The sequence below is a fragment of the Triplophysa rosa genome, linkage group LG11 (genome assembly GCF_024868665.1).
Source record: "Triplophysa rosa linkage group LG11, Trosa_1v2, whole genome shotgun sequence".
NCBI classification, from domain to species: Eukaryota; Metazoa; Chordata; class Actinopteri; order Cypriniformes; family Nemacheilidae; genus Triplophysa; species Triplophysa rosa.
This window is the reverse complement of record NC_079900.1, coordinates 20512712-20531078: the sequence shown is the minus strand read 5'-3', so window position 1 is coordinate 20531078 and position 18367 is coordinate 20512712. Positions and strand designations below refer to the sequence as shown.

The 18367-nt window shown below is 36.7% G+C and overlaps 1 protein-coding gene across 3 annotated transcripts in view; it reads left to right on the top strand.

Annotated features, from left to right (window-relative positions):
• ttyh2l (tweety homolog 2, like) overlaps positions 1-16031 on the top strand; it is a 44798-nt gene extending 28767 nt beyond the window's left edge. Inside the window, exons 5-15 of one of the 3 annotated variants that reach the window (XM_057346934.1) lie at positions 1827-1922; positions 3819-3891; positions 9384-9453; positions 9751-9806; positions 12758-12850; positions 12931-13023; positions 13223-13365; positions 13431-13607; positions 13686-13764; positions 14775-14799; positions 15063-16031. In XM_057346934.1, coding sequence (XP_057202917.1) covers positions 1827-1922; positions 3819-3891; positions 9384-9453; positions 9751-9806; positions 12758-12850; positions 12931-13023; positions 13223-13365; positions 13431-13607; positions 13686-13764; positions 14775-14799; positions 15063-15085 — 928 coding nt within the window. In that variant the 3' untranslated portion in view covers positions 15086-16031. The remainder of the gene's footprint in view (positions 1-1826; positions 1923-3818; positions 3892-9383; positions 9454-9750; positions 9807-12757; positions 12851-12930; positions 13024-13222; positions 13366-13430; positions 13608-13685; positions 13765-14774; positions 14800-15062) is intronic. The other 2 variants (XM_057346933.1, XM_057346932.1) reach the window with 2 other exon arrangements.
• Positions 16032-18367: the final 2336 nt, after the last annotated feature.

Below are 18367 nucleotides of genomic sequence, written 5' to 3'. Positions count from 1 at the left end.
GTGGTTGTATTTGCCTGGCATTCCAATAGGGCTCCAATCCATGCAGTCCTGAAACCACTACAATGCCTATGCAGACCGGACGATCTGTCAATCACACAGAACAACACTTGCTTTTCATTGTGGTTGTAACACTCGGATCTACAGTAACACGAGTTTGTAAACACTACCATGCAGTGTAATGTACATGATATCATTCTTGTTTTACTGGATGTCAGATCTGTGGATTTTTGAGCAGGTTGTAGGCCGGAGCTCATGAAATTCTTATGTCTGTGAATTTGCCCTTTTGAATTATTAAGCGTGTGGACAGAGAACATACAACAGCTGATGGAAGAAAGATTAGTGCTGTAAAACACCCACTTTAAAGTCATACTTAGAGACCCGCTGACAGCGTGCAACCACCAGGATTGCCTTGCACATGCAGTATAGTGGAAATCAGTTGGCGTTTAAAATGAATTAAATAAATTCAAGTCCACAACAGAGAAATTTCATTAAGTTTTGCATTAAAAACAGACATAACATTGACTAAGTATTCCTATTTATTTCACAGTGTATTACTGTACAGACCATATATCTCTATGCTAAACATAAACAATACTATCAATAAGACTGTCATCAAGATTTTAATTCAGCCATAAAGCAGTATAAGGCACGATTCACATGTCGCGTCTAGTACCGCGCGGAAAACGTGAGCTGCGCTGCTTTCTCTAGTCAAATGACCTGCGGTGCGCGCACGGCACTCTGAACAGTCGAACTATTTCCATCTCTATGCGGCTCCGACGCTTCTAGAAAAATGTGCACGTCGCTCCCTATTTGCCGCGTGTCTACATTTAAAATAACGAACTTGCGCGCTTAAGACGCGAAATGTGAATCTCCCCTAACATGTCAAATAACAAATAAAAAGACATTGACATCATTTGTACGTTTTGGCACAATCTACTTCTGCACCCAACGTGGTTTGGAGTGGGACTGTGTTTTTTAATCATATGTTTTTCACTTAATGCATACAATAAATACTTACAAATTCTAGTACGATTATTCTAGATATGGATTACAATACAAAATTCTGGAAATCTAGTGTTTCTGTCATAGTCCATGACATAGACGTCCATTATTAATTAAGATGTAATTGTAAACAAATTTCTTGAGGTGCATTTCAAACATATCTTCTACAATCAGTCATTGATTTTGTTGATTGATGTTTATGACATCGTTTTAGCCCCATTACAATTTTTTAAATAAAGGTGCTTCTCGATGCCATTGAAGAACCTATTTTGTCTAAATTGTTCCATAATGAACCTTTACCATCTTTCTGTTTCACAAAAGGTTCTTTGTGGTAAAAAAAAGGTAAGAAAGTGATGGTTCTTTAAAGAACCTTTGACTGAATGGTTCTTTGTGGAACCAAAAATGATTCTTCTACACTCTTTAAAATTAGGGTGCTTAAAGGGTTCTTCACAGCGATGCCTTAGAACCATTTTTGGTTTCACAAAGAAGCATTCAGTCAAAGGTTCTTTAAAGAACCATCTCTTTCTTATCTTTATAGAATCTGAAGAACACCTTTTCACCACAAAGAACCTTTTGTGAAACCAAAAGGTCCTTCGGATATTGGTTCTTTATGGAACAATTTTGACAAAAAAAGGTCTTCTATGGCATCGTGAAGCACCTTTATTTTTAAGAGTGTATGGCATCGCTGTGAAGAACCTTTTAAGCACCTGTACATCTGGCGTACATATTGATACCAAAGAGTGCATAAAAGCACTTCACAGGTACATATTGGAACCAAATATCTGTACAATAACCGAATATTATTTTGCTCCCGTTTCTTTCAGATGGTTAGCGTATCTTCTGCTGCTGATTTTGGACCTGCTCATCTGTCTTATAACATGCCTGGGATTGGCAAAGCGGTCTCGGTTGCTGCTCGTAGGGTAAGTGTTCACACAATAACTTTGCTTAAACACGTGGTTTGAGGGTTTCCTTCACACAAAACTGTGAGATCTTTCGACCCATTTTCCCTGTGTTTGTAAACATGGAGATAGAATGCAATATATATATATGTGGTCGTGTATATATTTGTGTTTGGGCCCCACATCCACACTTGACACTTCAAGTGGGGTTATGAATGCACCTTCAGGATCACAGCAGAACGTTTCCATGCAGCACAGACTCATGGGAATTCCTTTTAAGAATTACCAAATTTGTACAAAACCGTTTCAGCTTCATCAATATTCATTTGTCGTGTGAATCAGTCTCTAGAGGTCATCTGGCGCAAAAGGTTGCAAGTGAATTTCCGCTCCATTCAACCTTGTTCTCTGGTTGTTTATTGTTGGTGTTGCAGGCAGCACTGTCGTAATGTTGATTTTTGTATCTTGGAGTTGTTTATTCCCTCCGGTTTAAATCCCAGCCGGATGGGCTGTAAAGTTATGCAGGCACTAACATAAACAGACCTCTGTGAAATGACTTGAGTGCATCAAGCGCTGTGGTCAGCCAGTCACTGCCAGGTCCTGCATTTTCATTCCTCTCTTAATCATTTCACAGGCCTCTGTCTCTCTTTCCGTTTATTCTTCTTCCTCATTGGAAGATCATCCAGCCCTATCCCCACTTATCTGGCTAATGCGTATTGATCCCTCTGCCTGTGTGAGCATGTGTGCACCCTTAACTAATTATTACGTGCTTTCAATCCGCTTTATTGGAGCTTTTAAGACTTTCCACAGACGAGAGAGGCTGTTTCAGGAAACCTTGGCTCCTTTTTCGGCCACCAGGGAGCCATTAGCCCATTCATCTCCTTCTGCTTCCGCATAAAGTCACGTGATCATACGTGTGCTTTCGACTGGGCAGTTTCTAATGGTTTATGTCTTCCTTGTCTTTTCTTTTCTTTTGTTTGTTTGTATTTTTTATGTTTGCTTAAATTCAAGAACATCACTGTATAGGAAGCGTTTTTATTGCGTTTGGTTATCGGTAATACTGGGTTCACAATTCAATAGTATCACAATATTTTGAAGAAAATAAAAAACGATCAATATTTACATTATTTTTACAACTTTTTTGTACGTAAAACATTTAAGATGTAACTCACCATCTATATGTAAATAAATAAAGATTGAATACTCTGTAACTGAAAAAATAAAACTGATCTTAAAACAAATTTAAGGAAGGTATTAACACCCTATATACACCACGCGAGCACCACGATTCCTATGTTGCGAGGTCGAACAATAAAATTAAATTGACATCATGTCATTACACAAATCACCATAGCTTTACAATACTTATTGTATTTTGTGTTGTGATATATATTTACTTTCATAGCATTTGCAGAAGGTCAGATGGTAGAATACATTTAACAGATGTTTTTGTGATGTTTATTGTGACTTTTGCTCATTTTAAAATGTTCATCCAAGTTTGTGCACAAATGTTTCAAATGGAACGCGGTGATTTTCAGATGATGTTATTAAATGGGCACGGTCATGAGTCTGAGTGCACCTTATGTATTAGTTCAACACCAACGAATTACAATTATGTTATTAAAACTATGAAGCACAAACCTACAGTACTGTGCAAAACTCATAGGCCTGTTCATATGTTTACCCCCCAATCTCCAGTTATTTCTGTCGTGTACATTTGAGAAATTTGTAGTGACCAAACAGCGTTAAATCAAAATGTATGTTCTATGTTAGATTCTTTAAAGTAGCTATGCTTTGGCTAGAAAACAACTTTGCACACTCGATCAGTCAAGTTTGTGTAAACTTGTAACAGGTAGTGTCTGCTCACATATTTTCACATTAGATCTCTCTCTTTCTGTTACTCTCGGTCTATTATTTCAGGATCATGGTGTTTGGGGTTTTGACCCTGATCTTGAGCTGGGCATCATTAGGAGTGGGTACTTCTACTGCTGTGGTGAGTTAATGCATTTTGTTACACTGACTTACGATCCTTGAAGGTCAATAACAACATTCACACACATCCTGGATGCTAGAGTGTATTTTAACACAAGAATATGACTGTGGTTTTGTTTGTATGTCAGAGTGGAGTGGGTGGGATCTGTTAGGAGTTGAGAGTTTAGTGACTGAGTTTGTGTGTCTCGTGGTTTCCAAGGTCATTACTCAAGTCCTGCTCACTTTTACTGGCTTACCTGCTGTTCTCTGTGCATAGACATAGAATAACAGTGTTTCCCGCAGGATTTTTTTTTTTTTCAATAATTGTTATTTATATGTATCTTTAATTTATATGTCATTTAACTTGTAATCTTGATTTTCCCTTTTTTAGTTCTTTCTGTTTCTGTTTGTTTTTGTTTTCTTATTTGGATGTCTTGTTATTAGCGTCAAAAAAAAAAAAGTTTCCCACAGGATTTTGACAGACTTGTGGCGCTTAGCACGAACTAATTAGCATATTTGTGACATAATCACTTCATGTTTTTGTGTCGCATTAGCGTTAGCGCTTGGTATCAGTTTTTCTTCTACTCTCTTGTCTGTCACGTTTTACTGTATTTTACAACTGAATGCCACCAGCAGTCACTTTAAGTAATGCTAAAATCCTGATTTATAAACGCAAAAAATCACAATTACAGTACATCTACATTATAGAGCGGCTATGTGCTGTTTGCCCTCTCTCGACAGTGTGTTGCTGTATTATGAACGCTTCTTTGATTTTAAATGCAAGTGACATTTAAATACACTACACGGTGCTAACTACACGCGCGGATGAGAGGCCGAGGGCTCGTACACACATGGAGCTCATCGGAAGAGAGTGCATGCTAACACGGAAGAGGCACGCGGCCACGCGCCACTCACACCAAACAAGTCAAAAAAGAGAGAAGAGCGCTGTTTATCGGCTAGTTAATCGATCACAGATACAGCCATTATCACGGATGGATAAAAAATTACTAAATGTGACACCAAATATACTTGGAATGCCATTCATAGGCCTATACCTGAAACGCTGAATAAACAAGACAGTCGGTCTCGTCTCTCTCTTGTCTCTCAGGCTGCATAATGATAGAAACCTTTTATTTGTCGGTCAAGTAAGATGCTCTGTAACTGTCTGAAGTTCGCATATGAAGCTAAGTGCTTTGTTCAGGAGGAGTGTGAAATGAGATCTAGTGATGCACTTATCTGAGGTCAGACTCAAACCCTTGTTATTAGTCTTCCAGGTCTTAGAAGGCCACCTAGCCTATACCTTAGTCTCAGCCTCTGACGTCACGTCCACGATCCGTTGGCTAAACGTCTGATGCATAAGGCACACTTTTCTGGAAACAATTCAGCACGTTCGAAGTCGTCATCTGATTGGTTGAATTTCACAGGATTTCCGGGATTAAGCTGTCGTGTTTACAACGGTTGCTATAAGAATTCATCACGATCGACTTAACGCTTAATTCTTTAAAGTATGCGAGGTTCACAGCATAAACGTATAATCCTTTTGTTTCTGTTAACTTTTGACACGTTTGTGAATGTACACCGGTCTGTTACTGCAGGGACATTTCCACGCCTCTAAACATGACGCCGCAGAAAACGACCTGTCAGTCATGTGGCCTCTTGGGCGGGACTTGGCCAAAGAATGCGGCAATAAGCGAGACCTATACCGTACTACTACACCACTGCCCTCAAATCACACAAACACCAATGCTGAAATGAAATAGTGTATGGTTGTGTTTACTATGTTACTCATAATAAATAAATTAAATTAAATATAATGGTAGACATCATTTCTAAAACAAGTGATTTTCTAATTTTTTCATTATTCAGCATTTGTTATTTTGAATTTATTACATTTTACAGTTTGTGAAATCATGATTTTATAAATGATTTAGACAGTTATTTTTTTTTTTTTTCTTTTTTTTTTTATTTTTTTTTTTTTTTTTTTTTTATTTTTTTTTTTTTTTTTTTATTTTTTTTTTAATATTTTTTAATTTTTTTTTTTTTGTTATTTTTTTTATATTTCATACCATTTTTCATGTTTTCTTGTAAATGTAAAATCTTTTTCTGTAATTTGACATTTTTACTGTATTTCAAAAATTAAAGATCCTGTAAAAAACTGTAATTTTCCAGCAGCTGGGGTGCCAGTTAAATACCCTAAAATGTTATTTTTGCATAAATTACATGTTTTTCATGAACATTTGCTGACCTCTTTACTGTATTTAAAAAAATTCAAAACAGTTAAAAAAATCAGTATATGTAAAAGGTCATACAGAAGTCTTGATGTTTGTTTAACATTTTAAAATTCTAAATATTCTTCTCATTTTGCTGAACTTTGTTCTAAATTTTGTGTATTGTTATAAACTAAAACAGGAAGTGGGGAGTGAATATTGAACTCTGATCAACTTTACATATGCACATTCTAAAACATCTGAACGTGTGCGCTTAGTTTCCAGGAGACATCCCTTGCATGATGTTGTCTGACTCCAGCAGATTATCGGGGTGCGAAAACTGTAGCGACCCAGGTGCAAATAATTACATTGAACAAATAATTAATAAAAAAAGTTCAAGCAGACTAGAGACTGCATTTAGTGAGTTGCTGTGTCAGGCATTCAGTGCTGTGGGATATACCTCCACAATGCTCCTGTAACACAGTATCAATGAATTGGCTCAATTACTGAACGTTATTATCTGCAGCCTTTGAGGATGTCAGGTAGACGTGCACTCAAGCATGAGTCTGACAGGGATTAAAGTCAAGTCGTCTGTGTGGAAGTGAGCTTAAGACAATGTCAATGAAGGGTCAGAGGAGAGGTCAATGTCAATGAAGGGTTAAGTCAATGAAGGGTCAGAGGAGAGGTCAGTCACCCACAGTATACTGGATTATATGTGCAGTATTCCACCACATCCATTCTTTCTGTTACTGATAACAAGAACCAGTGGAAACAACAACGGTTAGTTGTGATAGTTACACCTGTGGTTCACATGCTTGTTAGTCAAGAGAATGTTTACTGTTGGGTTAAATATGTGCTGTGTACTCTTGAATCATTTCAGAAAGTATCACATTCAGTGTTGTATAGTACTTACATATTTTTACTTTTACTCAAGTGCATATTTCTGTGTTTTCGCTTTTGAAAAAATATTACTGCACTTATTATAAGGTATATATCATATATTTTACTCCAATACATTTCTTTTGTCTACATTTTTACGTTTTTTACCTTTAATATAGTACTTAAGTACATTTTAAAATGTAATTCTTAGTACTTGTACACTCTTATAAAAGGTGCTTCAAAAGGTTCTTTGATGCCATTTTAATGTACTTCTGTATTAAAAGGTAAAACTTTTTTATGAAATGTAGTGGGGTGAAAAGTATAATAAATGCTTTGGAATGTAGTGAAGTTTTTTTTTCTAAAGTCTGATAAAATACAGATATTTAAAATGTCCCCAAAATTAAAAGTACTTTATTACATTAATTGAGGAACTAATAAATGACTTGAATTTATAAATTGATAGATCAAATAAATATGATTCAATAAATTAATATTTTAAATTCCAACATTATTTCTGTATTATAGGGCTTGGTAGTATAGCTAAAAATGTAGACTATATCTGATATTTTTCCAAATCTTCATTTTTTTAAACTTTTGCTGTAGAATAATTAAAAAGGTGATTTTTTCCCCCAATTAAAACCGCATATTGGTGTCATCTTAGATATATGCTGTAAATGAACATCTTCGGGACAAGTACCTTGATTATTTCTAATATTCAATATGTCGCAGAACCCTTCCATTGAATCAGTTGCTGAATTGTATAATTAAATTGTAATCTTTTTAGGGCTGTCAACGTTAAGGCGTTAACGCATGCGATTAATTTGTTTTCAGATTAACACGTTAAAATATTGAGCAATTAGCGCAGCATCCATTTATTTTGTCATCCTTTGTCTAGCGTTACATTATATGAACATGCTCTTATTCATTTAAAGGCCTTTAAACTATTTAAGATTTGATTTGAAACAGTTGCTTTGATGCATTCAGTGTATATAGACAGCTTCTAGCTGTGGGATGCGATGCAACGCAACGCAACAGCGGTCCCGTCTGTTGTAAACAGTCACGGCAGTGAATCTCTGTCAGACAGCGCACCAGTATTAAGTTCTCTTTTGTGCTTGAATGAACAAAACCACAAGATTATGTCAGAAAGCCCGTTTTGTCGAGCATTTTCGTAAGCACAGACTTCAACGAGTTAAATAAAGTCCTAAATGAATGCAAAGAGTTGTGAAAATGGGAAAGGGCGTCAGATCTGCGTAGCTGCAGCTCTTAAAGGGGCCGCATTCTTAAACCTGCTGCTGTGACTCCTGTCACTAATGTTAATAAAAGAACAAAGAAAAGAGGAATTCAATGTGTTTTGTAGCTTTAAGTCTGTATTTCATTTAGAATTTAGCATTAAAAACTGTAAAGTGTTTAAAAACTTCAATTTCTGTATATTTCCTACCTGTTAGACATGATAGCTCTCAATTATACTGTACTTTAATGTTGAATGGCTATAATTAATGTTAAAATAAATAAAAATAATCAATTTAATGGAGACATCAGTTGCAGTACTCATATCAGATTGTTGGCTTTCATTCATAAAATGATGTTGTTAAAGAAATCTCTTGTTTCTACATTAATTTGGAGATTAAATGTGAAATTATTAGAATGTAAATGTACATTTAAAAACATTAATGTGATGTGCGATTTATCGTGATTAATCACAGAAAAAATGTGTGATTAATCAGATTAAATTTTAATCGATTGACAGCACTAATTCTTTTGCATTTTATATTTTATATGTTTACAAATAATGTGTACAAGTATTACTAGTTCTTTTTAGCTATATATTCTTATGTTTACATATTTAATATTTGGTTGTATTGTATGAATGATTCTGCGTACAGACTGAATTGCAGTTTTATTTTGTGCCGGGCTTAACGGTTAATTTTGGTTCTTATGGGTGTCTGCAATCTCTTAACCAAACCGTATAATCCAATTGGATGAGCAACAAGGATGTCCTAAGTGCAAAAAATCACGGTCATCTCGGACAATATATGACCAATATATGAGTCTGACGTGCGTCATCGCCCGTCCCCCCCTCACCTTGCCATCATTCCCCGTTGTCTCTTTACCATCAGAAAAACAGGCTAAAAGACCAACTCTAAAAAAAAATGTTAGGGCAAAAAAAGATCTTTTAAAATGTTACAGCAGGATACTGTAGGGCAAATTTCCAGGCTTGTTTGTTGAGTCTGTATTCCAGGCAAGGCTTTATTCTGTCTGTTCTTCCAGTCCACAGATCTTCACAATAAGATTAGCCTCTGGGTGAACTCTTCATATAGTCTGCAGAGCGTTCTGCTCGGGTTATTGAGACCCTGCCGTGTGAGAACACTAAAACACATTTACCCAGTTCTTTTCTTGTCGTGTGAGTTATTTTTGATCTGTCCTATAGGGCACCAGTGATTTCTGTGTTGCTCCCGACAAGTTCATTGTAAATCAAACCAAAGACTCCTTAAGCTCAGGTAAGTATTGTGTGTGTTCTCTGCATGAAACAGATATTGGTTTTATTTAGATAGGAAAAAGTTCTTGTTAAAAATGAAACAATGTTCCTTAGAAATAGATATGCTGTTTTTGCTACTGTACCTTTAAGAAATTCATTCTATGTAAATGACCTCCGGTATGATTTACTAACCTCTTTATGTGTGAAATGAGTAACACCGTCGCTGCCAAAATGCTTCATTCAGCTTGCTTAATAGGTGTTGCTGTGTAAACAAGAACAGACTGTAAGAATTTCATTTTTTTCTCCATGTGCCCTGCAGATATAGTGCACTATTATCTGTACTGCAGCCAGACTCTTCCCAATCCCTTCCAGCAGGTAAAGAATTCCCGGCATCTCCACGTTCAGTCCCTCGCAGAATTCCTGACACGAGCAATTAACAGGAGCTTAAAGAATCATTTGGCTTTTAATTGAGGAAAATACTTGTGTTAAAGGCATTATAATGTTTCTGTAAAAAATCCGCATGACTAATGAAATTATGAATAGGCGATATGAAAAGAAACTTTGATCAAAGGCCGTCTCTTTTGTCTGTAGTTTTGGGATAATTCGATTTGTCTGGCTTTCTCACATCGCCTGTGGGATTCCCGTGAAAGTGTTTTTTTTCACATTATTCTGGGTTGGTTAAGCTGCTGTTTTCAATGATCTGTTCATGTAAATCTTTTAGGGCTAAAGTCACGGAGCAGATGTACAAGACAAATGTATGCTTTAACCGTTTCCCTCCTGAATATAAGCTCTCCTTAATGACTCTTAATGAAAGTGAAAGTGAAAGTGACCTATTAGTCAGATATGGTGACCCATACCCGAAATGTGACCTCTGCATTTAACCCATCCAGAGAGTAGTGAACACACGCACAGCAAGTGGTGAACACACGTACACCCGGAGCAGTGGGCAGCTATCACTGCAGCCCCTGGGGAGCAAGTAGGGGTAAGGTGCCTTGCTCAAGGGCAAGGCACTGGGAATCTAACCGGCAACCTTCTGGTCACGAGTCCGACTCTCTAACCATTGGGCCACGACTGCCCCACTTTCCAGAGGTTTAAATAACAAAAGCCTCCACGTATGGCGCAACTTTGTCAGCGGTTCTCAATGGTGACCCAAAAATTGCTTCTGTAATGATTAGGTTGTGGTCAGCAAGAATATAACAATGCAAAATGCAAAATTCAGTTTATGAAATCATTGTGTTTAGATTGCAAAATAAATGCACGCATTTTAGGTGTACTGTACGGTTGAGGTCTTTATTTAATGCGTCAGGGGGATAAATCTGGCATCTGCAGGTGTCGGTAATAATTTTGCATATTGTTAAGCTTATGCATGTTATGGTACTCAATTTCACATACAGTATGGTTGTAAAGATGAAGGAATGCCCGAGCCATTAGTATCAACAAAGCAAATTTCATTGGTTGGACAAACAGGATAACCCAAAAAAAGCTTTTAAAGGCGCAGTTCTTAATTAACAGCGGCCACTAGCTTTGTATTATAGATTTGCCACGAATCGCTCAGTCCAAACACGACGGTGGCCACCACAGTACAAAAAGATGTCGTTCTCATGCAGGCATTAGAAAGACTGTAGAAAGAACGATGTCTTATGTATTACATAAAATAAAAGGTTTGTGGATTTTAAGTTTAAAAAGAAGGATAAAAGTCAGGCTGGAGCTAGGACCTGCGCTAATTTTATAAAGAGTTTCCAGCAGAGACGCGTTAAGACCCGCGGTACTAAGGCTTTTAGCAGAGAAGCTCACAGATATCTATGGAGATACTTTCCAGCAGAGAGAGACGTTGGAGAGAAAGATCGTCTTAAAATCACCCCCGAGGAGGTTGCTTTGATTCGGATCAGTATGTGAGTAACATTGGTTTTTCTGTTTGTTAGAACCAAGATATGTTGTTGTTGTAATATTAGCTGTGTGACGGAGCAGTTTTGAACATCATTGTTTATCTGGAACCGCTTTAATATTGTACTCGTCCAGATACGCGAGAGCGCGTTGGAGCTGAATCTGGAGAGCGAGCGAGGTCACATGTAATCCGCGGGTCACATGCGTTCCGCACCAGAGAGCACGATCCGTACGGATCACGGATCATCCCGCAATCCGTTTCACCACGATACCGCAGCGGAGAGGTAGAGGAAATGCACGTTGTAGAGTTGTTTGTCCGTTTAGGGCTGTTGTACAAAACATGGCGGCGAATTCTATGTATGTAGGCCCGCTCTGTTTGTAGATATAAACAGCTTATTCTAAGGTATTACTAACATAATGGTTCATTACTTAAGGTCTTTATACACCTCTGAAGAAATAGTTTTGTATATTATATTGTATTTCTGTCAATAGATCCTCCTAAAAACTCTGTTTTGTTCCTTTAAGTTGAGACTGATCTGGATATTTCAACAAACAGGCCTGCTTACAGCTGTGTACAGTGTTTTCAAATTGGGGTCCGAAGACCCCCAGGGGGCTGAAAGAGAGGGATGGGGATATGTGGAAAAGTCTAGAGAATAACATGAAAAAATAAATAAATAATATAATATAACAATATTATTAAAAGTAAATTAATAAATTGGATTCAAATATACCATGTATTCAAAGTAAAAAAAAGAAATCTTTTAAATTTAATTAGGATGTAAAATTAGGTAAGGGATAATACATTTGTCACGGTTATGCTGTTTTGGTTTAGTTTTCTGTGTTCTGTTCTCCTGCCTCATTGTTCCCTTGGTTTGGACATTCAAATGCCAGGAACAGGCCATTGGGTTTAATCATTTGAAAAAAGAAATAATGTAATATATGTTATTAAACAATATATTTATATTTATTTTTGTGTAATATTAAACTGTGCCTGTCAAAATGATTTGCAGCATCCGGGTTACCATGGGTTATTAGTTTTGAGCAGTTGTTATCTGAAAATATCAGACCTTGGAATGTCACGATTGGCCAATCAGAATCAAGTATTCCAGAGCGCCGTGTAACGAAAGTAAAAAAATGAGTAATGTAAATAAACATTAGATTGATACAATGCTCTTAAATGTTTCATATATTTGAATTAAAAAAAAGAATGTTACTTAAATTGTAATTAAATAAAGAAACTAACTTGAGATGTAAAATATACTTTTTCAGTGTTTAAGTTTAGGGTTTATAAAAGATAGATGCCTTTTCAATTTTAAGTCTGGGGGTTCCTCACATGAGGATGATCATACTTAGGGGTCTGTGGCTTCTAAATGATTGAAAACCACTGGTGTACAGGACAGCTAATCTGATTTGTGTGATTTGTTGTTGTTTCTGTACTGCAGTCTCTGACCATCTTCCAGAAGTCTCTGACCACCATGCAGATTCAGGTGCAGGGCTTGCTGCAGTTTTCCCCTGCTGTGTTTCCCACTGCAGAGGTGAGAGAGTCATTCAATACAGGCATTCCACCGGATAATCTGCCTCATTTTACTCCAAACTTTCATTTCAATCATTCCAGAGAGATTTGCTAGGAATTCAGCGGCTCTTAAACTCCTCTGAGTTCAATTTGCACCAGCTCACTGCCTTACTGGACTGCCGTAGTCTTCATAAAGTGAGTTCATGTTTCGGAGGGTTTTTTTTTAGTCTCTCATAGACAAAATGTGATGCATATCATGTTTAAGAGGATGGTCAGACACCTTGACAACTTAACTTCGTGTAAATTATTTTATGCAAATGACTTAAAAGTCGCAGATGGTCAAGTGTCACAGCGAACACCCCAGACGTCATCCTAAAGTGTTTCTGTCATTCAGGATTATCTGGAGGCTCTTCTTGGCATTTGTTATGACGGTGTAGAGGGGCTCTTGTATCTGTGCCTGTTCTCTTTGCTGGCAGCTTGTGCCTTCTGCGCCCTGCTGTGTGCCGTGCCTCGTGCCTGGACCCTCATCGCCATCAGGTAACATCCCACTTTCTTTAATATGGTTTTACGTGGCCAGCGTAGCTGACGTGTGTCATCCTCAGGGACAGGGATTACGATGATATCGATGAGGAAGACCCCTTCAACCCGTCACGGCGCATCGCTGCGTATAACCCGAGCCGAGCTCAGATTCACAGTTTCTGCAGTTACAGCAGCAGTATGGGCAGCCAGACCAGCCTTCACCCCCCGCTGCCGGCCACATCCAGTACACCAGAGTACATGTGAGTGCTGGGTGTGTGCGTGTGTGTGTGTGTGTTCTCTCTTGCTTGACCCACTTTTCTGGATTTCTCCTGCTACAGGAACCAGTCCATGCTGTTTGAGAGAAATCCTCGCTATGAAAACGTCCCGTTGATCGGGAGAGGTTCACCGCCACCCACGGTATTTTGATTTTAATTTTTCACTTACAAACTCAATTTAAATGTACTTCAGTGTTTTGCGCTGATGTCTTAGATAGGAGTATATTCATTCCATTGTATTTATTTAAAGGGACAGTTCACCCAAAAATTAAAATTCTGTCATCATTTACTCACCTTTGAGTTGTTCCAGATCTGCATACATTTCTTTGTTCTGATGAACACAGAGGAAGATATTTGGAAGAATGCTTATAACCAGACCGATTTTGCCCCCATTGACTCTCATAGTAGGAAAAATGACAATGGTAGTCAAACTGTTTGCTTTCCTACATTTTTCCAAATATCCTCTTTTGTGTTCATCAGAACAAAGACATTTATACAGATTTGGAACAACTGCAGGGTGAGTAAATGATGACAGAATTTTCATTATTGGGTGAACCGTTCCTTTGAGTCAACTTTTTCACCCAAATAATCTTTCATTATTTTATTCCTATTATCTGTATCAATGAATCATGCACAATACTACCATAAATCTGTATTTGAGTTAAATGTGCTCATTTTTTATTCCTGATGTTTTCTCTGTATGTGGCAGTGAATCTGAAAGCAAATGGAGCTGTACTGCCCTCTGCTGTTAACTACGTTCATTCTTGTTCGAGTAAGATTAATTATAACGCTCAGGTCAATGAAGATATAAAGGGCTGAAGAAGAATATCTATAAATTATAAAAGAAAGTTAATTAAAAACACTACAGCCTTCATTTAATTTGAATCCAAATCATTCTCCATCAGTCTGTGTAGGGCCAAAGATGAATTACATGTGAAAGGATGCAGTTTTTTTTGTCTTCTTCAGAGCTGTAGAAATTTTCTCAGTCATGTTGGTTGATGAATAGCTGGAGGCGCAAACCTCATCACAGGACAGTCTTCTATCTAACGAACCAATTCCCAACATCATTTTTATCTGTCACCGCATTCTTTTTACAGAATATTTTACATGGCTAATTGAATTCTCTCTTCTTGTCTTTTATCATATTTCAAGTCGTATCCTCAGACATTTAAAAACAGTAAGTTGACCCCCCAAACGTTGCCTCTCCTTAACTTCCCTCTCGCCTGTCATCACGCAGCTCATAAACATTTCCGCACATCTCTTTTTAACTCGCCGAGCTGTTTGGTCAGCTTGAAAATAAACATATTTACCTTCATCCTCCGCTGCATTTTTTGCCTAAACATTCAACATTATTTCTCTTTTCCTGCACTTCAGTGTTTCCGCTGCTTTCCGGTGTCAGACGCTTTCAGAATTTCATATCTCTCCGTTTTCTCTTTACTGACTGCAGTATTCACCCAGCATGAGGACCACCTACCTGTCTATGACTGATGCTCAAATCCAACACATCGGAACAGACTTCCAGGTGTAGCTTCCCGGGGTCCTCTTCCTTAAGAAGTCTCAGGCAGCGTGAGACGGTTTCCTTCTCGGCTCTCTAAAGCAGAAGGTAATAAAGATGTAAAATCTGTCCTTTTCATCCGTTCTGATGGAACTTCTCAAAGGAGGACAGCTCAAGCACAAATATTTGAAGACTTCTCAAAGGCTGCAGACACTGAAGGTAGACTCTTTTCGTCTTGTGAGACGTATGCTACCTCAGAGATTTTTGGGTGAACTTTGATGCCGTGTAAATACATGCTTTTGCTTCTCCTCAGGGGTTTGTCATGACTCATGTCATTGATATACTCTTTCTGTAATGACTGCTTCGGTCTGCTGTTATTTAAAGTAATTATGGAAAGCTCTTAAATGTATTTGAGTAAACTTTATAGTATGAAAACAGTGGTTAATAGGTAAGGAAAATGAGAAAAAGTGTTAAAAAAAAGTCCACGCAAAGGCCTTGAGCTCCGTAATGAGCCTTGAACGAATATTTCTCAGACTTGTGCAATGGTTAAATAGACAGCACATGATGCACGGACTCGTACTGTCTGAGAAAGTAGATGATCTGGTGTTGTGATTATATTTTGCATGAGATAAATGGGTTATGTTTGGTGCCTGATGTGATTTTGCCTCATATATGTGTATGCTAGAGTAGTAATAAGCGTTCAAATACTGTATTTCATCCCAGATAAACATTGTTCAGCCTCTGGAATGAAAATATAACAAAGCACAATTTGTTTTTTTAATGCAAAGATAATATGCAAAGATCTGAAAGTATCTTTGTGAGTACACTGCAAAAAATGAGTCTTTTTTTCTTATTTTCCGGTAAAAATGTCTAAACATTCTTGAATGTTCTTAAACATTTTTTGATGAGCAAACTGACCTAAGAAAATAAGTCTTGTTTTTAGTAAAAAAATATGAAATTTCAGTGAATTTGTGCTTAAAACAAGCAAAAAAATTTGCCAATGGGGTAAGAAAAATAATCTTGAATTGAGTGACTAAGAAAAAAGTAAACCTCAATTCAAGATTATTTTTCTTACCCCATTGGCAGATTTTTTTGCTTGTTTTAAGCACAAATTCACTGAAATTTCTTTTTTTTTTTACTAAAAACAAGACTTATTTTCTTAGGTCAGTTTGCTCATCAAGAAAATGCATCTTGATTCAAGAATTTGTAGACATTTTTCTGTACATGGTTGTGTATACAAGCTAGAGTAATGCTGACTGAGCCTATTTTTCTAGTTTAAGCGCTTTTGTGTTTCCATCTAAGTACTGTATACTTTATCTAGATATTCCCATTTCTAAAGAATAGTCTTTGTTGTTTTTTCACCATAACCACTGTTCAGACAGACAGATGTGTATGATGCAATTGAATAATAACAATGAAATTAGATATAGCATATACATGTTAAATGATAGCATTATTGTCTTTTGCTTGTCATGACATTTCGAAAGTGATGTTTTTTTATCGTTCATGTATTGCATTTTTGTCACATTTGATTCAATAAATCATTTTTATTCCACATTTGTTATGTAACAAAAGTAATAAAATGGGTTTTGCCATAAAGGCGAGGTTTATTCTGTTAATTCAAACACATTCTTATTCAGCAAAAATTCATATTGGGCAGCTTGTTGAGAAAAGGTATGCTATCATTGTAAATGATTGAACTTTTTGGCCAGCAATCATCTAGTGATGCTCTGACATCACGACACAGAGTTTAACTGGAGGAGGTCCTGTCCCAAGTATAGATTGCAATACACACCTGACGTGCACTTGACCACAGTGCCAGACATTATATGTGCAAGCATGTCAATGAAAGAAATGCTTCAGTTCTCTGCATAAACTGCTAATCTTCAACATATTTTCAATTAAACATTCATTTTAATGAAGTCATGTGTCGATTTTCAGATTTTTATTAAATATTACAAAGATAAAAAATGAGAATTGGCTCGTACAGATGAATTGTTCACCACAAGAACTAGTAATAATGTGGACTAACAACGGTGTTAATGGGGTAAATTTTGATTTTATTGGGACTTTACATTTTACTTTGCAATGTCACAATGTAAACTACAGGGGGCGCCAAAAAGTCACAGCGCCACTCACTCATGTACTCTGAACACACTCTTGATCCAAAAACAGATCTTAAAATAAACGAATCAGTAATTCCCATCATATGTGACAGAAGAATGCAAGCAGGGATTTGGTTTATTGCCTATGGGTGTTTTTTCGGTAATGGGGCATTTTTGCAAAAACCTTATGTGACAGATCAGGAGGGTGACACTGGTAAGATCAAATAATCATCATCATCTCATACAGAGCCAAAACACACCTGTGCTGGATCTCAAATAACCTTACCTGAGCAGCGCTGAACTGCGAATAAAGGGGATTAATCAGATGTCCTACTGAAACGGGAGAGAATAATATAGAGCGAGCGGGGTTTATTTTTCAGGAGAATAAAATTGCAGAATATTTGTCTACTGTAGAATACAATAGAACACAGCAGCACCTAATGGATTATAATATACAGTATTATACAGTAGTATAGAGAAAAGAAAAAAATATATACAATGTTATATTATACAGTCCATTATACAATATATTAGATTAGAACAGAGCAGAATCTGAAAAGTGTTTCATTCAATTTAATACAATAGAGCATGATTTCAATGACATTCAGGAAAAAATGTGATTATATAGAATGAATTGCAATCTATTTAACTTTAATTAAGGTTAAATTAAAAGTTAAATTAAAAAGATTTTTTAGGATTAGTATTGCTGGTGTGCATACAAACATTTATATTTTGACTGTGATGTTCTATATTTGAAGAGTTTGGTTCCAAAATGAGATCAAAAATCCTGTTTTTATTGTGTTAGTTAGCTGTATACAGAAAAAACATGATTTTTGAAGAAAATGTAAAACGGAGTCATCTCATTTTGGAACCAAACTCTTCATTTTGACAGCTTTTACAGGAGAAATACAGTTTAAGCAAACAACATTCTGAATGAAAAGTGTTTCTATGAATGACTGCATTGACTTGTCACTATATTGAATCGTGTCACTGCATCATAGCAAACTTAAACAGTATCAGAAGAAAGTCACATTACAGCTGGACAAAGAGAGAGCTTCTGAATGATAGTAAGAACGAGTAAGTCATTTTAAATTACAATTTTGTCGCGTGATGTTAATGTTCATTACACCACAACAAATGATAAC